The sequence below is a fragment of the Somniosus microcephalus genome, chromosome 15 (assembly GCF_052327205.1).
Source record: "Somniosus microcephalus isolate GS21.2 chromosome 15, FLI_Smic_1.0, whole genome shotgun sequence".
In the NCBI taxonomy this organism is placed as follows: Eukaryota; Metazoa; Chordata; class Chondrichthyes; order Squaliformes; family Somniosidae; genus Somniosus; species Somniosus microcephalus.
The window spans coordinates 119,009,816-119,034,746 of record NC_141001.1 but is presented as its reverse complement, the minus strand read 5'-3'; the positions used below and the strand labels follow the sequence as shown (position 1 = coordinate 119,034,746).

The 24,931-nt window shown below is 47.5% G+C and overlaps 1 protein-coding gene across 1 annotated transcript in view; it reads right to left on the bottom strand.

Moving 5' to 3' along the window:
- The window catches only part of LOC147107178 (endoplasmic reticulum-Golgi intermediate compartment protein 2-like), a 51,286-nt gene that overhangs the window by 3,025 nt on the left and 23,330 nt on the right, over window positions 1–24,931 (bottom strand). The window contains exons 8-10 of the mRNA XM_086007541.1: window positions 23,607–23,662; window positions 13,622–13,720; window positions 5,480–5,577 (exon numbers count right to left, since the gene is read on the bottom strand). Coding sequence (XP_085863667.1) covers window positions 5,480–5,577; window positions 13,622–13,720; window positions 23,607–23,662 — 253 coding nt within the window. The remainder of the gene's footprint in view (window positions 1–5,479; window positions 5,578–13,621; window positions 13,721–23,606; window positions 23,663–24,931) is intronic.

Sequence of the window (24,931 nt, the reverse complement as noted above, 5' to 3'; positions counted from 1 at the left end):
AATTCTTTTTCTCAAGAAGATCGCGAGGATGCCTAAGCGTGGTAACATCAATGATTTCGATCCCGATGTTGAAGATTGGGCCACGTATGTAGAACGCATAGAGATATATTGTAAGGCAAATAAAATATCAGATGAAGATAAAGCACTAACCTTACTAAACTCAATGGGTGCGAAGACATACGGGCTACTGAAGCATCTTCTATCACCAGCTAAACCGGCGGATCAGACTTTCGCTAATATTGTTGCTGTCCTGAAGAATCATTTGAACCCCACACCGCTGATGTTAGCGGAACGATTTAAATTTTATGCGAGAACGCAACTGAAAGAGGAAAGCAACGCGGAGTATTTAATTGAACTGCGCAAGCTAGCGAAATACTGTCAGTTTGGGGAAAGCCTGACAGAGGCACTGAGAGACTAATTCATGTGTGGATTGTCGAAAGAAGGAACACAAAAGCGGTTGCTTGAAGAGAATGATCTTACACTTGATAAGGCTGTCACTATTGCAGCATCGCACGAAGCCGCAGCGAGAGGCACTGCGGAAATGCAGCTGAAGGCAGCGGTACTCAGCGTAGATCAAATGGCTTCAGGTACAACGAAATGTTATCGTTGTGGGAAGACAACACACGATCAGAACCAATGCTGGTTTAAAAACCAGGAATGTAGAAAATGTGGCAAGCTTGGTCACATAGCTAAAGTATGCCGGTCAGGAAAGAAGACCAGCAACAAAAAGTCACCACAGGAAAAGTGCAGAAAGGTACATAAGGTGGCTGAGAAGAGTTCGGATGAACAGAATTCGGATTCAGACTCCAACAGCAAGGAACTGGGTAGTCTGAGAATTCACAACGTGAGTAAGGAAGCTGACCGACAAACTATCTGGGTCACACTGCAGATAGCAGGAGTCCAAGTGAAGATGGAATTGGACACCGGATCGGCGTTGACGGTCATGAATAAGCAAGATTACAAAAAGTTATTCAAACATATTCCCCTACGGGATACGGAGATAGTATTGCAGACATACACGGGGCAAAAAGTATACCCCATCGGAAAGATAAAAGTCAAGGTGATACACAAGGGCAAAGAACACCAAGGAATGGACTTATATGTACTACCTGAGGGAGGTCCACCACTTCTGGGACGGGAGTGGATCAGGAAAATAAATATGGACTGGCACTCCTTAAACGCAATAACGGTAGATTCCGGAAAAAAAGATGTCAAACCTGAACGATTGTCCAGAATATTGGATGAGGCTAAAGAGGTGTTCCAACAGGGACTGGGAACACTGAGAGGAATGAAGGCAAAAATCAAGATTGCAGAACATGCAAACCCAAAATTTTTCAAAGCCAGACCGGTACCGTATGCGATACGACCTGCTGTGGAAGCTGAGCTGGAAGGGCTGGAACGTTCAGGAGTACTGTCTAAGGTGGACTGGAGTGAGTGGGCCACGCCCATTGTTCCCGTCATGAAGCGTTCATCGAGTAACAAGCCAGGGGAACCGGCAATTTCAAGGCATGAATGAAAGGCCAACTAGAACCTTCCAGATAGGTCAACAAGTTTTGGCCCGGGACTACCGTACCGAGAAATGGCAGCCTGGAACTATTTGCACACGACTAGGACCGCTGATGTATACCGTGGACATTGGTGAAAGCATAATAAGGCGCCATGCTGACCAGATCATAGCGTCATCCGAAAAGGGACAACCTACACCACAACTCTATACGCCTAATGATGAAGCAGAGATACCCATAGTATCTACCTCCGATCCGGTGATACTGGAACCAGATGAACCCGACACTGACATTCAAGCCGAATCGACCTTGCCAAAAGAACCTACTACACCACCGAAAACTACTACACCACCGAGGCGTTATCCGGACCGAGTCAGGAAGCCTCCAGAGAGACTGAATCTGTGAACTGTTTTTACATGAAGTTGTGTATATATGTTATGATGTTATGTTTAATGGGAAGATATACTGTTAACCTAAAAAGGGAGGATTGTAGTGTATGTAACCGTTCCACCTTTAAGAGAACTATTTTAAGGGTTGCACTACTTTATCTTGGCTGCTGTATACTGTAATACCGGTGGTGACCACACCGGTATATAAGTGCTGTGTAATGATTTATTGGGCAGTTCCGCCCTGACCTTCAACTAGTAAAGATCTGTTAAAGTTTACTCTTGTGGTCTGTGTAGTAATTCTCAATATAACACACAGACTTAACACATATAGTTATACAGTACTTACAACGCAGATTCACCAGAATGATACCAGGGCTTAAAGGGTTAAATTATGAGGGCAGGTTGCATGAGCTTGACCACATCTCCTCTCCATCACCAAGACCGCCTACTTCCACTTCCGTAACATCGCCCAACTCCGTCCCTGCCTCAGCTCAGCTGCTGCGGAAGCTCTCCTCCCTGCCTTTGTTACCTCCAGACTCGACTATTCCAATACTCTCCTGGCCGGCCTCCCAAACTCCACCCTACATAAACTCGAGCTCATCCAAATCTCTGGGCTTATACTCGCTGGAGTTTAGAAGAATGAGAGGGGATCTCATTGAAACTTATAAAATTCTAACAGGACTAGACAGACTAGATGCAGGAAGGATGTTCCTGATGGCGGGGAGTCCGGAATCAGGGGTCACAGTCTAAGGATAAGGGGTAAGCCATTTAGGACTGAGATGAGGAGGAATTTCTTCACCCAGAGAGTGGTGAACCTGTGGAATTCTCTACCACAGCAGGCAGTTGAAGCCAATTCATTAAATATATTCAAGAAGGAGTTAGATATATTTCTTAAGGCTAAAGGGATCAAGGGATATGGGGAGAAAGCAGGGACAGGGTACTGAATTTGGATGATCAGCCATGATCTCATTAAATGGCAGAACAGGCTCGAGGGGCCAAATGGCCGACTCCTGCTCCTATCTTCTATGTTTCTGCTGCCCCTGTGTCCTAACTCCCACCAAGTCCCGTTCACCCATCACCCCCTGTGCTCGCTGACCTACATTGGCTCCCGGTCCGGCAACGCCTCGATTTTAAAATTCTCATCCTTGTTTTCAAATCCCCCCACGGCCTTGCCCCCTCCCTCTCTCTGTAATCTCCTCCAGCCCTACAAGCCTTTGAGATCTCTGCGCTGCTCCAATTCTGCCATCTTGCGCACCCCTATTTTAATCGCTCCACCATTGGCGGCTGTGCCTTCTGGGCCCTAAGCTCTAGAGTTCTCTCTCCTCCTTTAAGACGCTCTTTAAAACCTACCTCTTTGACCAAGCTTTTGGTCATCTGCCCTGACATCTCCTTTCCTGTGGCTCGGTGTCAATTCGCACACAGCAAGGTTCCACAAACAGCAAAGTGACAATGTGCAGATCATCAGTTTTAGTGATGTAGGTGGAGGGATAAATATTGGTCGAGGACACAGGGGTGAACTCCCCTGCTCTTCTTCGAAATAGTGGCCGTGGGATCTTTTACATCCAATTGAGAGGGCAGACGACCTCGCTTTAACATCTCATCCGAAAGACGGCACCTTCGACAGTGCAGCGTAGAATTCACAGCACAGAAACAGGCCTTTCGGTCCAACTGGTCAGTGCTTATGCTTCACACAAGCCTCCTCCGATCCCTCTTCATCTCACCCTATCAGTATAATCTTCTAGAAATGAACACCAGTGCTTTGCTTTTTTTATGCCTTTGTTAACCTGCGTTGCTAATTTTAATGATTTGTGGATCTGTACCCTGGATCTCTTTGCGCCTCTACCCCATTTACACACATTAATACTTAGGATTTAGCAAGCCAATAAAGTAAATTGTCTAGCTGGGCCTGCAATCAATTTTCATTTAGTTTCTGTTAAAAGGACTGTCAGTATTTGTTCCTTGTTATCAATCTCTAATTCATCTGTACTTTTAATTAATATTTTATTTGGAAAGCCAAAGCAAATGCAAGGATGCTTTGCTACACATTGTCAACTGTGTATGAGCCTATTAACTTTTTATATCATCAAGAACCGTGTGCAGTAGTTACGGTAGTAAAGCTTGACGAGGTGATATTTTCTCATGGTTTCCTGGTTAATTCAGGGGCAGTAAATGGTGCAAAAGAATCGCAGAGACCGCAGGATTGAGGAAGTGCTACGCACAGCTAGGCAAAGGAGCAGTGGTGCCATAGCGACATCCACAATGCACCTTGAAACAGGAAGTGAGTCGGACAATGGATATATACAGCCTACAGTCAAGAGATGTACATAGAGTCTGCAGCACATTCAGCCCAACTGGTCTATGCTGCTGTTTGTGCTCCACACGAGCCTCCTCCCACCCTTCTTCATTCTAGGAACTCTCAGCATGGCAGCCTCATGTGTGCGTGGGCCTATAACTCAGGTGATGGGGTAAACCCAACGTGCCTTTGAGACTGGTTCCCAATACAAAATTTAAAAGGGCTGAGAACAATGCATGGAGGTAGCAGAAAACAAACCTTGAGCCTAAAGATGCCCAACACTAAATTGCAGTAAAGATTAAACATGCTCTGCTTCTGGCTGAGGAGATTCAGTTGGGTCGAATGGCCTGATCCTGTGCTGTAAATTCTATGTAATTATACTGTTCCTTAATTTACTGACAAATTACAATTTGTCTTTTATAATTATATATCTTTTAACTCCCTTAACTTCCGCACCCTTTCTCGGGTACAGTAGCACAGTGGTTATGTTACTGGACTAGTAATCCAGAGGCCTGGACTAATGATCCGCGAGACGTGAGTTCAAATCCCACCACCGCAGCTGGGAATAAATAAATCTGGAATGAAAATTTAGCATCAGTAATGGTAACCATGGAAACTACCAGATTGTCATAAAAACCCATCTGGTTCACTAATGTCCTTTAGGGAAGGAAATCTACTGTCCTTACGCGGTCTGGCCTATATGTGACTCCGGACCCACAGCAATGTGGTTGACTCTTAACTGCACCTCTGAAATGGCCCAGCGAGACACTCAGTTGTACCAAACCCGCTACGAAAAAGTATATTAAGTGGTTCAAATAGGCGGCTCACCACCACCTTCTCGAGGGCAATTAGGATTGGGCAATAAATGCTGGCCTTGCCAGCGACGCCCACATCCCGTGAATGAATGAAAAAAAAACACCAACATTATTTTATAAATATATAAACATATGAGAGGGGGTGGGGGAGGAGCTGTGTGATTGCATTGGATTGGATACTGGCTTGATAGGTTGTGTGTCCTCATCTCCCGGTGCCAGCCTCATAACACATTCACAGACTCGTCCCAGTGCTTCAAATGGTAGTGCTATTTTGTTCAATTCATTGCTCTTGACCCAAGATTAACGTGTGCTGCCATTCCTTTTGAAGAAAGACTGGCAGGTGTGCGAATAGCAGACTCAGCCTACCTGCTTTGTGAGGTGTGGTCACTATTTGGTCACCACTACTGATACTAGTTTCTTTTGTTCCAGATTTATTTAATTAAACTGGAACAAATGGTGTTTTGCGGTTGATCTCACCTTCTCCGTGACTGAGTACTGATGAGTGTTGGTGGAGGACTTGTAGGTTTTTATTTCAATCGGGACGACGACGAGGAAATATTGGAACATGTACAGGTCTGTAAAGCAAAAGGACAACAGTACCATCGGGCAACGTGGATTAGAGGCGTGAAAAAACAAGCGCACATTCTGAAAATCTGCAATTTAAAAAAACAGTACAGAAAATGGGGGACAAGGGCAACAGGTGCATGGGAACACCACCACCTCCAAGTTCCCCTCCGAGTCACACACCATCCTGACTTGGAAATATATCGGCCGTTCCTTCATCATCGCTGGGTCAAAATCCTGGAACTCCCTCCCTAACAGCACTGTGGGAGTACCTTCACCACACGGACTGCAGCGGTTCAAGAAGGCGGCTCACCACCACCTTCTCAAAGGCAATTAGGGATGGGCAATAAATGCTGGCCTTGCCAGCGATGCCCACATCAGATGAACGAATAAAAAAAAAACTCATCAGGCCAATCAGCATCTGAGAGCGAAAAGAAAGAGTTTGTATTTTATATAGAGCGTTATTGCATCCCCAGACAACAACAACTTGCATTTATATAGCGCCTTTAACGTAGTAAAACGCCCCAAGGCGCTTCACAGGAACCCTCAAATCTGCCATCAAATTTCCCTCTCCCTCAAATCTGCAATCAAATTTCCCTCTCCCTCAAATCTGCCATCAAATTTCCCTCTCCCTCAAATCTGCCATCATCACCCCTCTCAAAAAACCCACCCTTGACCCCACCATCCTTGCAAACTACCGCCCCATCTCCAACCTCCCTTTCCTCTCCAAAGTCCTTGAACGTGTTGTCACCTCCCAAATCTGTGCCCATCTTTCCCGCAACTCCATGTTTGAATCCCTCCAATCAGGTTTCCGCCCTTGCCACAGTACCGAAACGGCTCTCATCAAAGTCACAAATTACATCCTTTGTGACTGTGACAAAGGTAAACTATCCCTCCTCGTCCTTCTTCACCTGTCTGCAGCCTTTGACACGGTTGACCACTCCATCCTCCTTCAACGCCTCTCCACCATCGTCCAGCTGGGTGGGACTGCACTCACCTGGTTCCATTCTTAGCTATCTAATGGTAGCCAGAGAATCACCTGCAATGGCTTCTCTTCCCACTCCCGCATCGTTACCTCTGGTGTCCCCCAAGGATCTATCCTTGGCCCCCTCCTATTTCTCATCTACATGTTGCCACTTGGCGACATCATCCGAAAATACAGCGTCAGTTTCCACATGTACGCTGATGACTCCCAGCTCTACCTCACTACCACGTCTCTCGACCCCTCTGCGGTCTCTAAGTTGTCAGACTGCTTGTCCGACATCCAGTTCTGGATGAGCTGAAATTTTCTCCAGTTAAATATTGGGAAGACCGAAGCCATTGTTTTCGGTCCCCGCCACAAACTCCGTTCCCCAGCCACTGACTCCATCCCTCTCCCTGTCTGTCGGAGGCTGAACCACACTGTTCACAACCTTGGTGTCATATTGGACCCTGAAATGAGCTTCCGACCACATATCCGCAGCATAACTAAGACCGCCTATTTCCACCTCCGTAACATTGCCCGTCTCCACCCCTGCCTCAGCTCATCTGCTGCTGAAACCCTCATCCATGCCTTTGTTACCTCTAGACTTGTCTATTCCAACGCACTCCTGGCTGGCCTCCTACATTCTACCCTACGTAAACTTGAGGTGACCCAAAACTTGGCTGCCTGTGGTCCTAACTCGCACCTAGCAGATTTCAAGTAACTTCCTTGTAAACCTTATCTGCACTTTCTCCAGTGCTTCTATATCCTTTTTTGTAGTCTGGAGACCAGAACTGGGCACAGTGCTGCAAATGTGGTCTAACCGAGGTTCTATGTACATCTAACTTTTCCTCTTTTTATATTCTATTCCAAACCTATTACACTGAAACAAAAATCAAAAATGCTGCAAATCTGTAAACCGTTCCCTAATACAACCCGTAAGAAGTTTAACAAATGAGCTTGTGTATGTATAAATATATAATTGGCCCAGAAATTCGGGTCGGAGGCTTCCCGCGGGTGCAAGCCTCCGACCTGTACTTATTTAGCGCGCCGGCTGTTGAGCTGTGGGCCCACGTGGGATTCCGATCCTGGGCCTCCTCCAACTGCCGGCGTGCAGTGCTTGTGTATCCCAGGGGCACAGTTAGTTCGATGCATCCCCTGGGATCACGTGTGCCATGGAGAGCCAATGGTAGCAGGGAATGCCCATTCATAAAATTGACAGGAAGAGCTGTCAAAACTAAATACTATAAGCCCCAAAACATCACTAAAACTTCAAATAATTTTTTTTTTTAAATAACTATAAATGATATAAAATAACTATTTTAAACAATAATTTAAATTTCTGAAAAAATTAATTACATTTTCTAATGGGGCTAAAAATAAACTTACCTTTCTTTAAAGTATTTAAAAATAATAAACCTGTGGAAAAAATGTTTTAATTTTAATTAATTCACCACTTACCTTGTGTAATGAAATCTGTTTGTCTTGATCCTGTATTCATTTTGCACTCATGTATATTACCCTCCCCCACTGTGTATAGTTTCACTTTCTCTTTCCCGACTAACCTGGGAGGTTCCAGGTCTTGGCTCTTGGCTCCGCCCCTGACTTCTCTTACATAAAGATCCCAGGATCTGTATGACTCATCCCTGTGAACCAGTCGGCGTGCTGAGATGTTAGCTCTGATCTTAGTGATTAAAAGCCAACTTGTTTAAGTCTATAACTTCTAGTTTTGTGGTTATTGAAGGCCCATCAATTTTAATCACTAAAGAATACTAGGATGGATCGACTCCTAAAACCAGAGCGTCTGGACTTGGATCCACATTCTGCTGAAGCATCAAATCAATTTGGACACTGGCTCAAATGCTTCGAACTCTTCGCGGGGGCCTCATCCGCTAGCGAGGTAGATAAACTGAGTCTACTGACTACTCGCGTAAGTCATCGGATTTATTCGTTCATCCGGGACGCCACTCTTACACGGAGGCCATCACTATCCTGAAGGCCCAATACCAGAGGCCGGTAAACGAAGTGTACGCCAGACATCTGCTGGCTACACGCAGGCAGCGACCAGAGGAATCAATGGACGATTTCTTACAGGGCCTAAAGGACCTGGTCCGGGACTGTAACTGCAAGGCCGTGATGGCCAACGCGTACTCTGGCGAATTGGTCCGCGATTCCTTCATCACGGGCCTCAAATCGAATTATATCCGGCAGAGACCGCTGGAGAAGGAGGTCCTGGACTTAAAAAAGGCAGTGGCCACTGCGCGATCGCTGGACGTGGCCCAGAAAAACTCTGACTCTTATTCTTCCGGCCATGCGGCCCTCACCGCCTCGTGCGCGCCGAGGGGGCCGCCATCTTGGAATCAGCCATCTTCCCCATCCAGGTCTCAGACCAGCTCTACGCCGCCGGAGTCCCCACACAGAAGTTCACCCAGGAGTCCTACTACAGCGGCAATGTCTCGAGGCCCGAAATGCTACTTCTGCGGCCAGGCCAAGCACCCCAGACAATGATGCCCAGCGAAGGACGCTACATGCTTCAAATGTAAGAAAAAGGGGCATTTTAGCAAAGTCTGCAGGGGGAATCCGATTTCCAACTCCGTCACCGCCTCGTGCGTGCCGTGCGGGCTGCCATCTTGGGATCCGCCATCTTTTCCCGACTCAACGGCTGCCCAGGGCCCAACAGTGGCTTCGATCATGGTGGATCAATCCAGGCCACACCCGTTGACAAAATCCATGATGGACATGCAGGTAAACGGGAATTTAACGAAATGTTTAATTGGCTGTGGGAGTACCGAGAGTTTTATCCACCCTAGCCTGGTACGGCGGCACTCATTAACGGTAACCCCTACACGGAGCAGAATTGCTATGGCTGCTAAGCCCCACACTGCGGACATTTTGGGCTACTGTGTGGTAACACTGACTGTAAAAGGCACGGACTACAAGGATTTTAAACTCATGATGCCAGAACTCTGTTAATGTAACCTTGGGCCTGGACTTCCAGTGCCACCACGAAAGTGTCACGCTAGCATATGGCGGGTCCCAGCCGCCACTCACAGTCTGTGGCCTATCAACCTTAAAAATCAGCCCGCCCTCTTTATTCGCTAATCTCGCTCCGAACTGTAGGCCCATAGTGACCAAAAGTAGACGGCACAGTGGAAGACAGACACTTTATCAAGGCGGAAGTGGACAGACTCCTGCGGGAAGGCATTATTGAATGCAGTACCAGCCCGTGGCATGCCCAAGTAGTCATAGTTAAAAATAGCGAAAAGAAACGGATGGTAATTGACTACAGCCAGACTGTTAATATTTATACCCAGCTGGACGCCTACCCTTTACCCCGCATATCAGAAATGGTCAACCAGATTGCGCAATACCGAGTCTTCTCGACTATCGACCTCAAATCCGCGTATCACCAGCTCCCCATTAGAACGGAGGACCGCCCATACACCGCCTTCGAGGCGAACGGGCGCCTCTACCATTTTCTCAGAGTGCCCTTCGGGGTAACAAATGGGGTCTCGGTCTTCCAGCGTGAGATGGACCGCATGGTTGACGAGAATAAACTACAAGCTACCTACCCCTATCTGGACAATGTCACTATCTGCGGGCACAACCAGCAAGACCACGATCTAAATCTTGCGAGATTTTTAAAAACTGCCCTAAAGCTGAATCTAACCTACAACGAAGACAAATGTGTCTTCAACACAACCCGTCTCTGTATCCTCGGCTGTGTGGTGGAAGATGGGGTAATTGGACCGGACCCTGACCGATTACGCCCCCGAAAGGAACTGCCCCTGCCACACAATCCCAAAGCTTTAAAGAGGTGCCTGGGATTTTTTTCGTATTATGCCCAATGGGTGCCCAATTACTCTGATAAGGCCCGACCCCTCATTAAATCGACGTCCTTCCCACTATCAGCTGAAGCTCAGGAGGCTTTCACCAGTATTAAACAAGACATTGAAAGGGCTGCAGTGTGTGCAGTGGACGAATGCATTCCCTTTCAAGTCGAAAGCGATGCGTCAGACTTTGCCTTAGCTGCGACCCTCAATCAGGCTGGGAGACCTGTGGCCTTCTTCTCCCGAACCCTTCAGGGACCTGAAATCAGGCACTCTTCTGTCGAGAAGGAGGCACAGGCTATAGTGGAGGCAGTGCAGCACTGGAGACACTACCTAGCCGGCAAACGTTTCACCCTGCTCACCGACCAGCGGTCGGTGGCTTTCATGTTTAATAACAAACAAAGGGGGAAAATCAAGAATGACAAAATACTCAGGTGGAGGATCGAACTATCCACGTTCGACTATGATATTATGTACAGGCCGGGAGCCCTTAATGAACCCCCAGACGCCCTATCGCGGGGAATGTGTGCCAGCATTCATACGGACAATTACAGGGTCTCCACAACGACCTCTGTCACCCAGGGGTCACCCGACTATACCATTTTATAAAGTCCCGCAATCTGCCCCACTCCATCGAGGAGGTCAGGGCAATGACCAGAGCCTGCCGCATCTGTGCGGAATGCAAGCTTCATTTCTACAGGCCTGACCGTGCTCACCTTATCAAAGCCACACGGCCATTCGAGCGCCTAAGTCTGGACTTCAAGGGACCCCTTCCCTCTGCCGACCGTAACGTATACTTCCTCAATATCATTGATGAATATTCCCGCTTCCCCTTCGCCATTCCCTGCCCAGACATGACCAGTGTCACGGTCATCAAGTGTCTCTGTAATCTATTCTGCATGTTTGGCATGCCGAACTACATACACAGCGATAGGGGGACGTCATTCATGAGTGACGAGCTGCGCCAGTTCTTGCTCTCGAAGGGGATAGCCACTAGCAGAACCACTAGCTACAACCCCCGGGGTAATGGGCAAGTGGAAAGGGAGAATGCTACTGTTTGGAAGGCTGTCACGTTAGCCTTAAAGTCAAAAGGCCTTCCGACCTCCCGCTGGCAGGAAGTCCTCCCAGACGTGCTCCACTCCATAAGGTCTCTGTTATGTACTGCCACTAACATTACCCCTCACGAAAAGATGTTTGTTTTCCCCCCGAAATCCACCTCGGGCATATCTCTACCCGCGTGGCTGATGTCTCCGGGGACAGTACTATTGCGGAAGCACGTGAGAGGCCATAAAACGGACCCCCTTGTGGAAAAGGTACAGCTCCTCCATGCAAACCCTCAGTACGCCTATATCGAATACTCTGATGGGCGAGAGGACACTGTTTCCATAAAAGACCTCGCTCCCTCGGGGAGCGGAGAGAACGATGGGAGACTACCCGATGAAGACCTACACTACAAAGAGACAGGACGCCCAGAGGTATCAATACCCAACTTTAACCTGGAGGACACTGCAGATAACCTGGAAGACACTGTGGAGGCCCGGACAGCGGAGGAACCAGAATCCACTCCCCTAGAGGCACCCCAACCGGCTTTGCGCCGATCACTGAGAACTGCAAAACCTCCTGACAGACTCACTTATACCAACTTTTAAGAAACATCACCCCGATGGACTAAATCTATAGAAGGGGTGAATGTAATGAAATCTGTTTGTCTTGATCCTGTATTCATTTTGCACTCGTATATTACCCTCCCCCACTGTGTATAGTTTCACTTCCTCTTTCCCGAATAACCTGGGAGGTTCCAGGTCTTGGCTCTTGGCTCCGCCCCTGACTTCTCTTACATAAAGATCCCAGGATCTGTATGACTCATTCCTGTGAACCAGTCGGCGTGTTGAGATGTTAGCTCTGATCTTAGTGATTAAAAGCCAACTTGTTTAAGTCTATAACTTCTAGTTTTGTGGTTATTGAAGGCCCATCACCTTGTTAAAAGCAGGCCTTGCGACTTACCCTCCTGGGGAAACCTGGAAAAAATACATAAGTTCCAGGCGTACGCGCTGCCTCTCCGGCGTACGCGTTCGACCTGTGAACCCCTTCCTTTAAGGGAACGGAAGTTCCGGTTTCCCGCGCACGCGCAGTGCATGCACGAAACCGGCACTTTCGTTGGGCCTACGGGTGAGTACCCCGTGCGTACTCACCCGTGGGGACCCGAATTTCTGGGCTAATGTAAAACACACACACAGATTTATGTAGAATCATGGAATGATACAGCCCATTGTGCCTGTGCCAGCTCTTTGAAAGAATTTCCACATTTAGTCCCAGTCACCTGCTCTTTCCCCATAGCCCTGTAAATTATTTCCCTATAAGTATTTATCCAATTCTCTTTTGAATGTTACTATAGATGTCCTTTTCTGTTCTGCTTCTATAACGTTAATAAACATCGGGGCAAAAGAGGTTTACTCATAGTATCATACAGCACATAAGGAGGCCATTCAGCCCATCGTGCTCTATGAAAGAGTTTCTACACTTAGTCCCACTCTCCCTTCCTCTTTCCCCATAGCCCTGCAAATTTTTCACGGACTCGCATTTAATCTTGTATCCACGGCCCCTCGTTCTAGACCCCTCAACTACAGGAAATAGTCTGCTTCTAATGACACTATCTCATCTTTTCATCATTTTAAAACACTGCCCCTTCGCTCCTCTACCCCATTTAGACTCTTATTTTCAAAGCGGTATGTGGCCTCCTTATTCTTCCGACCAAAATGCACCACCTCACACTTATCTATACTGAAATCCGTTTGCCAATTCCTCGGCCCATAATCTGCGTTTATCTAACAACAAAAGATCTAACTTTTCAAGTCTTTCTCTGTATTTGTATTTCCTCCCAGCAGGCAGTGGAAAATTTGATCACCTGACCCAAAAACTAAATTCTTTCTTGATTTCTTTTGAACTAAAAAGTTGGCCAATGTTTGTTTAAAAATATTTTTCCGCAATTAAAAACCGTGGTGGTAAACTGCAACTTAAAAGATCTTCACAAAAATCTGTCAGCTGTTTCAAAACGTAGATGTGCCCATATAACCGAGGCCACTCACTGACTTGTAGCTTTCCTTGAACAATGGTCAGAAATCTAGCTCCAAAAACATTGGTTTTATATATTTTTTTAAATCCCAGAATTGCATGTAATAAAACAGAATTGGACTTATTCAGTCACACTGGTCCCAAATGAAATGTGTTTTAAATCTGTGTCGCAGTGAGTTGCGTTTGACTCACTTGACTCTGCTATCTTCTCGCTGCCATCTAGTGGGTGGATTAATCCGGGGCTCGGCGCTCCAAATGAGAAATGGTCAATTCGATGAGAGAAATTGTACACTGTAAGGGAAGAAATTACAAAGTATTTACAGCACAGAAACAGGCCATTCATGTTCCATGAAGGTCCATGCTGGTGTTTATGCTCCACACAAGCCTCCTTCCACCCCTCATCTCACCCCATCAACATATCCTTCTATTCCTTTCTCCCTCAGGTAAATGCATCTATGTCATTCGCCTCAACTACTCCTTGTTTTTTTTCATTCGCTCCTGGGATGTGGGCGTCACCGGCAAGCCCAGCATTTATTGCCCATCCCTAATTGCCCCTTGAGAAGGTGGTGGTGAGCCGCCTTCTTGAACCGATGCAGTCCGTGTGGTGTATTTTGAAGACGAGCGGGGGGCGTTCTGCCCTGTGTCCTGGACCAATATTTATCCCCTAACCAACATCACTAAAAAAAATTATCTGGTTCTTATTGCTGTTTGTGGGAGCTTGCTGTGTGCAAATTGGCTACTGCATTTTCTACATTACAATAATTGCTAATTGTATTGAAGTGGTGGGTATCTCTTGCCCTATTATTATTTATATATATATGGGAGTCGGCTGCGGAGGAGTTTCAAGCTTATCTTGTGGGTGCAATGTATGTAATGTGTGTCTCTGTAAATTAAGGTGTGTCAGCAACTAAAGACTAGGCTGTAGTACTCTATCCTTCACCACCTGGCCATCCGACTTTTACAACAGTGACTACACCTCAAAATGTAAATCATAGAAACATAGAAAAATAGGAGCAGGAGTAGGCCATTCAGCCCTTTGAGCCTGCTCCGCCATTCAATATGACCATGGCTGATCCTCTATCTCAATACCATATTCCCGCTCTCTCCCCATACCCCTTGATGCCTTTTGTGTCTAGAAATCTATCTATCTCCTTCTTAAATATATTCAGTGACTTGGCCTCCACTGTAGTGTATGTACCTTTAAGGGGAGAACTACTTTTTACAGCTCCTGTATACTGTAGTACCGGCAGTGACCACACCTGTATATAAACCCTGAGTAGGGATCTGTACTGTTAGTTTTAGAGTAATCCCCATCCAGTAAACACCTGTTGATTGTTCCTCTGCAGTCTCTGTCTATTTATTGAAGGACACCATACATCAAGATTCACGGATTTAACATTGGCGACGAGTCGATTCGAACCTACCTGCAACTCTGCATCACCTCCCAGGGATTCGCTCCTGGAGAACAGTGCAAGAAGAAGGCCGAGCCCAGAAGTGCGGGCGTCGACCATCCAGAGAAGACTTGAACATCGCAGAGGAGGCTGTTGAGAGCTGGGCTTGGTTCTCCAGTCACGACGATCCAGCGCAACGGGCTGGCAACAGGTACGGCGCAGACCCTTCCCGGACTGCGGCGGCTGGAGCCGACCGACGGCACAGAAAAAGGACAAGCAGCATCGACAAGGTAAGAGAGAGGGTAAAGCGCACAGGGCGCAGCCGGGGTTGAAGACCGAGCGGCGTCGACAAAAAAAAAAGAGAGGGTAAAGCGCACAGGGCGCAGCCGGGGTTCAGGACCGAGCGGCGTCAACGAGAGAGGCGCGCAGGAAAACGCGCAGAGCGCAGCCAGTGTTCAAGGGCCGAGCAGCGTCCGCAGAGAAGAAGGGAGAGCGCGGGAAGAAAGGAAAGCACGGGAGACGCCATCTGACTGCAGCGGAGAAGAAGGGAGAGCGCGGGAGACGGCATTTTTTTTTTAGCCGCAGCGGAGAAGAAGGGAGAGCGTGGGAAGAAAGGAAAACAAGGGAGACGCCATTTTGAGCCACAGCGGAGAAGAAGGGAGAGTGCGGGAGACACCATATTTGAGCCAGTCTAACCACACCCAGGGATGCCGAAGAGTGGCAGTGTCACAGCGTTCGACAATGAAGTGCAAGATTGGGCGACATATGTCGAACGCATAGAGGTGTACTGCAAGGCGAATGAAGTGCCAGATGATAAGAAAGCGCTGGTGTTGTTGAATTCAATGGGTGCAAAAACGTATGGCTTACTACGGAACCTAGTAACCCCAGAGAAGCCAGTAGAAAAGGGTTTTGAAAACATAGTGGCAATCCTACAGGACCACTTAAACCCCACACTGCTGCTGATAGCAGAAAGATTTAAGTTTCACAAAATGAACCAGCATAAAGATGAAAGTAATGCTGAGTATTTAACGGAACTGCGCAAGCTATCGAAACACTGCCAGTTTGAGACGGGACTAGCAGATACTTTAAGGGACAAGTTTGTGTGTGGGCTTCAAAGTGAAGGAACCCAGAAACAACTTCTATCAGAAAAGGATCTTACGCTGGACAAGGCTTTCAGTATGGCAGTATCACACGAAGCAGCCGCACGGGGCGCTGCAGAGATTCAACGGAGACCGCAAGAATATGGCACAAATGAAATGTCATACAGAACAGTGAAGTGCTACCACTGCGGCAGAAATACACACAACCATAATGGTTGCTGGTTCAAGGACAAAGTGTGCAGACAGTGTGGGAAAGTAGGACACATAGCAAGAGTCTGCAGGTCGGGAAAGAAAACCAGCAGTAAGAAATCTCCACAGGAGAAGTACAAGAAGGTACATAAGGTGACGGAGAGTAGTTCAGACGAACAGAAAAGTGATACAGACTCCGGAAGCAAGGGGCTGGGTTGTCTGAAGCTACATAATGTGATCAAAACGGAGGATCACCAAACTATCTGGGTCACGCTCAAGATAGCCGAAGTCCAAGTGAAAATGGAATTGGACACAGGATCAGCCCTAACAGTCATAAACCGAAGGGACTACAAGCGGCTGTTCTCACATATACCCTTGAGAGATACAGAGATTGTCTTGAAGACGTACACGGGGCAAAAAGTCTACTCCAAAGGAAAAATAAGGGTGAACGTTAGATATAACGGCAAGGAAACACCAAAAATGGACCTATATGTATTGCCAGATGGAGGACCACCACTACTAGGACGTGAATGGATCCGGAAGATACAGCTAGATTGGCATTCCATACAAGCACTGACTGTAGATGCCAAAAAGGATGACGACGTCAAACCTGGACGACTGTCAAAAATGCTAACTGACGCACAAGAAGTGTTCCAGGAAGGACTCGGAACACTAAAAGGCATAACAGCGACGATCAAAATAGAGGAAAACGCAAGCCCAAAGTTTTTTAAGGCCAGACCGGTACCTTACGCGATCCGCCCAGCCATCGAAGCAGAGCTGGAAGGTTTGGAACATTCAGGAGTACTATCCAAAGTGGACTGGAGCGAGTGGGCTACACCCATCGTTCCTGTAATGAAGAGGTCGTTGAGTAATACGCCTGGGGAACCAAAGAAGGTTCGCATCTGTGGGGACTTTAAGGTGACAGTGAACCCAGTCCTTCACACTGTACAATATCCGCTTCCGCGGATTGAAGATATTTTCGCCTCGCTATCTGGAGGGAAACGCTTCACTAAGATTGATCTGGCCCAGGCGTACCTGCAAATGGAGGTAGAAGAAGCCTCGAAACAGTACCTCACGATCAACACTCATAAAGGTCTCTACCAATACAACCGGCTGGTGTTCGGGGTAGCATCAGCTCTGGCTATTTGGCAAAGGGCAATGGATCAAGTCCTGCGAGGGATTCCAGGGACCCAGTGTTATTTGGATGACATCCTGGTCACGGGCGAAAATGACAGTGATCACCTCGCCAACCTAGAGCAGGTGCTCACTAGATTGAAGGAATATTGGCTCCGAGCTAATTGCCACAAATGCGAGTTTTTCCAGAAGCAGATCTCGTATTGTGGCCACGTTATTGATGAAGAGGGGTTACATAAGTCCCCTGAAAAGATTGAGGCAGTAGTCAAGGCTCCAGCACCGGAAAATGTGTCACAACTGAGGTCGTTCCTCGGGCTGGTGAACTACTACCATAAGTTCTTGCCGAATTTGTCTACAGTACTACACCCACTGAACACCCTGCTGCAAACGGGGGTACCGTGGAAGTGGAATGACGAATGTAAACGAGCTTTCCAGAAGTGCAAAGATTTGATCACATCAAAAGAGGTGTTGGCTCATTTCAACCCAGCACTACCAATTCGGTTGGCGTGTGATGCATCAGCCTATGGTATTGGAGCGGTGCTGTTGCACAAATTCCCGGACGGCTCGGAGAGGCCAGTAGCCTTTGCGTCTCGGTCACTAACCTCAGCCGAGCGTAACTACGCCCAGATTGACAGGGAGGCCCTCAGCCTAGTGTGGGGAGTGAAAAAGTTCAACCACTATCTGCACGGGCAGAAGTTCACCTTGCTGACCGACCACCAACCAGTTGTCTCCATCTTTAATGCAAAGAAGGGCATTCCGGTGATGACTGCACAACGACTACAAAGATGGTCCCTTTTTCTAGGGGCGAACCAATATGAAATAGAGTATAAGGGCACGAAACGGCATGGAAGCGCTGATGGGCTATCACGCCTGCCACTGCCTACTGCGGAGGAAGCACCAGCAGTGGACCCTGTCGAAATATTTTATTCAACTATAATTGAACGCTTGCCAGTAACTAACGCGGATATAGAGAAGGAGACCCGAAATGACCTGACACTGTCTCGGGTATATGACTTGACGGTGAAGGAATGGCCAACACATGGCGACTCACTGTTGCCAGCATTCGCATCCAGAAGAGAACAGCTGTCAGTGTGCCAGGGGACCTTGATGTGTGGATCCCGAGTGGTAATTCCACCCAAGTTAAGGGAGAGAGTGCTCAATGAGCTTCACGAAGGTCATCTGGGAGGGGTGAAAATGAAAAGCCTTGCTAGGGCTTATGTGTGGTGGCCGGGGATCGATCAGCAAATCGAGGACCTGACAAAGAGCTGCTCAGGATGCCAGAAGGTCCAAAATGCACCACCACATGCCCCTCTACACCCATGGGAGTGGCCCTCCTCTCCATGGCAATGGGTGCATATTGATTTTGCTGGTCCATTCATGGACTCAATGTTTTTAATAGCCGTGGATGCGCACTCGAAATGGCCTGAGGTGATCGAAATGTCCTCCACCACCACGGAGAAAACGATTGCAGTCCTACGGACCATATTTGCCAGGAACGGCTTGCCAGAGCAGATTTGCTCTGATAACGGACCATAGTTTGTGTCCGAAGAATTTCGGAAATTTATGAAAAGGAATGGGGTAAGGCATTACACATCCGCCCCGTATCATCCAGCCACAAATGGATTGGCTGAGAGGTTCGTACAAACCTTTAAAAAGGCAGTAAGGGCCATGTGCGATGACGACATTCCACTGCAGCATAAGGTGGACAATTTCCTGTTAGCCTACAAAAATGCGACGCATGCAGTCACCAACCAGACCCCGGCCATGATATTCTTTAACCGAAGGTTGAGATCTCATTTGGATTTGCTCAGACCAAATGTACGGAGAGATGTTGAGAATAAACAATTCCAGCACATCAACGAGAAGCCGACAAGGAGCTTCAATGTAGGGCAACCAGTCTTGGCCCGCGACTACCGAACAGAGAAATGGCAACCAGGAATGATATGCGCACGGCAGGAGCCACTAATGTACACAGTAGATGTTGGGGAGAACATTGTGAGACGCCATGTCGACCAGATCCTAGAGTCACAGGAACGAGTCAACCCCAGGTCTCGCGTACCTGGTGATGAACCCGACATACAGCTAGCATCTACCCCAGAAACAGTAGCATCGGAAGCTGATGAACCAACCGACGACAGGGGGCAAGAATCGCCTCCGCACCAAGAGCAAGACACTCAGGAAAGGCGCTATCCAGAAAGGATCAGGAAGCCGCCCCAAGACTGAATTTATAAATGGACTATTTTCAGTTAATGTTGCATGTTAAAAGTGTTAATTGTTAAATGAATGTTATGGTACTGTTAATCTAAAAGGGGAGGAATTGTAGTGTATGTACCTTTAAGGGGAGAACTACTTTTTACAGCTCCTGTATACTGTAGTACCGGCAGTGACCACACCTGTATATAAACCCTGAGTAGGGATCTGTACTGTTAGTTTTAGAGTAACCCTCATCCAGTAAACACCTGTTGATTGTTCCTCTGCAGTCTCTGTCTATTTATTGAAGGACACCATACATCAAGATTCACGGATTTAACATCCACAGCCTTTTGTGGTGGAGAATCCCACAGGTTCACCACCCTCTGAGTGAAGAAATTTCTCCTCATCTCAGTCCTAAATGTCCTACCCCATATCCTGAGACTGTGACCCCTCGTTCTTGACCCCCCCCCCAGCCAGGGGAAATATCCTCCCTTCATCCAGCCTGTCTAGCCCTGTCAGAATTTTATATGTTTCAATGAGATCCCCTCTCATTATTCTAAACTCTAGTGAATACAGGCCTAGTCGACCTAATCTCTCCTCATACGACAGTCCTGCCATCCCAGGAATCAGTCTGGTGAACTCCCTCTATGGCAAGTATATCCTTTCTTAGGTAAGGAGACCATAACTGCACACAGTACTCCAGGTGTGATCTCACCAAGGCCCTGTATAACTGTAGTAAGATATCCTTGCTCCTGCACTCAGATCCTCTTGCAATGAAGGCCAACATACCATTTGCCTTCCTAACTGCTTGCTGCACCTGCATGTTTGCTTTCAGTGACTGGTGTACAAGGACACCCAGGTCCCTTTGTACATCAGCATTTCCCAATCTATCACTATTTAAATAATACTCTACCTTTCTGTTTTTCCTACCGAAGTGGATAACTACATTTTATCCACGTTATACTGCATCTGCCATGTATTTGCCCACTCACTCAACTTGTCTAAATCGCCTTGAAGCCTCTTTGCATCCTCCTCACAACTCACAATCCCACCTAGTTTCGTGTCGTCAGCAAACTTGGAAATATTACATTTGGTTCCCTCATCCAAATCATTGATATATATTGTGAATAGCTGGGGCCCAAGCACTGATCCCTGCGGTACCCCACTAGTCACCACCTGCCACCCCGAAAAAGACCCATTAATTCCTACTCTCTGTTTCCTGTCTGTTAACCAATTTTCAATCCATGCCAGTATATTACCCCCAATCCCATGTGCTTTAATTTTGCACACTAACCTCTTATGTGGGACTTTATCAAAGGCCTTCTGAAAATCCAAGTACACCACATCCACTGGTTCTCCCTTATCTATTCTACCAGTTACATCCTCAAAAACTCCAGTAGGTTTGTCATTGGCTGTAAAGCGCTTTGGAATATCCAAAGTATGCAATGGGCGTTGTATGAATGCATGTCTTTGTTTAATGCTTTGCCAAGCCTAGGACAAGACCAGCATTTATTGCCCATCCCTAATTGCCCTCGAGAAGGTGGTGGTGAGCCGCCTTCTTGAACTGCTGGTGAAGGTGCTCCCACAGTGCTGTTAGGGAGGGAGTTCCAGGATTCTGACCCAGCGACGGTGGAGGAACGACTGATACATGTCCAAATCAGGATGATGCGTGTGACTTGGAGGGGAACTTGGAGGTGGTGGTGTTCCCGTGCACCTGCTGCCCTTGACCTTCTAGGTGGTGGAAGTCGTGGTGTTGGGACTGTCTATATATAGTAAGTTAAATCTCCCATTGTTTCTATTTAGTTGAACGTATTCCATAGTTCCCAAGCTGCCTTCTTCAGTTGACCCCTGTATATTGGGTGCCGGTACCACATAGACCATTTCATCATGTTACTGCCCTTGATGTGAGTGAAACTACACCCAAGACTGTTTGCTCTGCTTCATATCAGTCTCAGTGTAACTCAGTGCAATGTGCAACTTTTAATAACTTTTTGAAACATTTTGTTTATACCTTAGGTGACTTTCTGTACCAGTATTCTTCATTGTACTGAATGATAAGGCACAACTGTCAACCAACGTCTCTTACTCAATAGAAAGGTCACCGGTACCGAAGAGAGCCAGCGTATAGAAACTCTCCTGAGCGTGTTGTGCGTGTCTGTTTGTGGTTGTTAAGTAGAGGGCATTATTAAAAGAAAGAATTTGTATTTACCTAAGCGCCTTATCCATTCTCGTAACCCACTCAAAGCGCCTGACATACAATGAATCACTATCACAGATGTTATGTAGACAAACGCAGAAAATTTGCACGCAGCAAGATCCCAGAACTAGTGATTGCAGATGAATGACTAGTTGATCTGTGTTTTTGGTGATTTAAAAAAAAAATTCGCTTATAGGATGTGGGCGTCGCTGGCGAGGCCAGCATTTATTGCCCATCCCTAATTGCCCTTGAGAAGGTGGAGGTGAGCCACCTTCTTGAACCGCAGCAGTCCGTGTGGTGAAGGTGCTCCCACAGTGCTGTTAGGGAGGGAGTTCCAGGATTTTGACCCAGCGACGATGAAGGAATGGCCAATATATTTCCAAATCAGGATGGTGTGTGTGACTTGGAGGGGTACTTGGAGGTGGTGGTGTTCCTATGTGCCTGCTGCACTTGTCCTTCTAGGTGGAAGAGGTCGCGGGTTTGAGAGGTGCTGCCGAAGAAGCCTTGGCGAGTTGCTGCAGCGCATCTTGTAGATGGTACACAGTGCAGCCACGGTACGCCGGTGGTGGAGGGATTGAATGTTTAAGGTGGTGGATGGGGTGCCAATCAAGCGGGCTGCTTTGTCCTGGATGGTGTCGAGCTTCTTGAGTGTTGTTGGAGCTGCACTCATCCAGGCAAGTGGAGAGTAATCCATCACACTCCTGACTTGTGCCTTGTAGATGGTGGAAAGGCTTTGGGGAGTCAAGAGGTGAGACACTCGCCGCAGAATACCCAGCTTCTGACCTGCTCTTGTTGCCACAGTATTAATGTGGCTGGTCCAGTTAAGTTTCTGGTCAGTGGTTACCCCCAGGATGTTGATGGTGGGGGATTCGGCGATGGTAATGCCGTTGAATGTAAAGGAGAGATGGTTAGACTCTCACTTGTTGGAGATAGTCATTGCCTGGCACTTCTGTGGCGCAAATGTTACCTGCCACTTATCAACCCAAGCCTGAACGTCGTCCAGGTCTTGCTGCATGCGGGCATGGACTGCTTCATTATCTGAGGAGTTGTGAATGGCACTGAACACTGTGCAGTCCTCAGCGAACATCCCCATCCCTGACCTTATGTTGGAGGGAAGGTCATTGATGAAGCAGCTGAAGATGGTTGGGCCTAGGGCACTGCACTGAGGAACTCCTGCAGCGATGTTCTGAGGCTGTGATGATTGGCCTCCAACCACCACAACCATCTCCCTTTGTGCTAGGTATGACTCCAGCCAGTGGAGAGTTTCCCCCCTGATTCCCATTGACTTCAGTTTTACTACGGCTCCTTGATGTTGCACTCGGTCAAATGCTGCCTTGATGTCAAGGGCAGTCACTCTCACCTCTGGAATTCAGCTCCTTTGTCCATGTTTGGACCAAGGCTGTAATGAGATCGGGAGCCGAGTGGTCTTGGCGGAACCCAAACTGGGCATCAGTGAGCAGGTTGTTGGTGAGTAAGTGTCGCTTGATGGCACCGTCGATGACACCTTCCATCTCTTTGCTGATGATTGAGAGTAGACTGATGGGGCGGTAATTGGCCGGATTGGATTTGTCCTGCTTTTTGTGAGGGAGGAATGTTGGCTCCAGGACCCCGGGGGAGAACTCCCCTGCTCTTCTTCGTATAGTGCCGTGGGATCTTTTCTATTCACCTGAACAGATGGGGCGGCACCTCGAACAGTGCAGCACTCCCTCAGTACTGCACCAGAATGTCAGTCTAGATTATGGACTCAAGTCTCTGGTCTGGTGCTTGGACCCATGACCTTCTGAGTCAGAGGCGAGAGCGCTATCATTCTGCTCCATTGCTCATATGAAGCAGTTAGGTAGTAGCACTTAAATCCTTTTATGTAATGGGTATAGTCACTATCGTTGGGATTTTGTTGTATACTGGAACCAGCTAGTTAACAGTAAACTCAGAACATCAATAAAACAAGTTACAAATTGTACAGAAAAAGGTACCTTCGTGATTCTTCACGGTAAGCACATGTGCATGGCCGAATGGGAGGTGGTACGATCTGAAAAACAGTAGGAGTGAAACTTTCAGGATTGAGGGACTTGTTCTCAGTGAGCATAAAACTCAGGTATTCCTCAACCTAAAAGACACCCGACCCGATATGGGGCCGGGCCATTTTTCAGGTGTCCCACGCCTAATACATGTGTTGGAACTTCTTGGCTCACCATTCTTTGGCGGTGGGTATGTTTTATTTATATGTGGAGTTAGGTGGTGCGGAAAGGCTCCCTCGACACCTAAGTATTCTGTTCGCCCCCACGCCTGTTGCTGATGCAAACCCCCTCTTCCACCCCCCTTCTCTGTTGGTGCATGAGGTTGCGGAGATTGCTGCATGAGGTTGGGGAAATTGGTGCTTGAATTTGGGGAGATTGGTGCTTGAGGTTGAGAAGATTGGCTCATGAGGTTGAGAAGATTGGCGCATGAGGTTGAGAAGATTGGTGCATGAGGTTGAGAAGATTGGTGCATGAGGTTGAGAAGATTGGTGCATGAGGTTGAGAAGATTGGCGCATGAGGTTGAGAAGATTGGCGCATGAGGTTGAGAAGATTGGTGCATGAGGTTGAGAAGATTGGTGCATGAGGTTGGAAAGATTGGCGCATGAGGTTGCGAAGATTGGCTCATGAGGTTGGAAAGATTGGCTCATGAGGTTGAGAAGATTGGTGCATGAGGTTGGAAAGATTGGTGCACAAGGTTGAGAAGATTGGCTCATGAGGTTGGAAAGATTGGCTCATGAGGTTGAGAAGATTGGCGCATGAGGTTGAGAAGATTGGCTCATGAGGTTGGAAAGATTGGCTCATGAGGTTGAGAAGGTTGGCGCATGAGGTTGAGAAGATTGGCGCATGAGGTTGAGAAGATTGGCGCATGAGGTTGGAAAGATTGGCTCATGAGGTTGAGAAGATTGGCGCATGAGGTTGGAAAGATTGGTGCACAAGGTTGAGAAGATTGGCTCATGAGGTTGAAAAGATTGGTGCATGATGTTGAGAAGATTGGCTCATGAGGTTGAGAACATAAGAACATAACATAAGACCATAAGAAATAGGAGCAGGAGTAGGCCATTTGGCCCATCAAGCCTGCTCAGCCTTTCAATGAGATCATGGCTGATCTTCTGCCTCAACTCCATTCACCGGCCCTATCGCCATATCCCTTGATGCCCTTACTAGTCAGAAATCTATCGACTTCTGTTTTGAATATACCCAATGACTGAGCCTCCACAGCCCTCTGGGGTAGAGAATTCCAAAGATTCACCACCCTCTGTGTGAAGAAAATTCTTCTCAT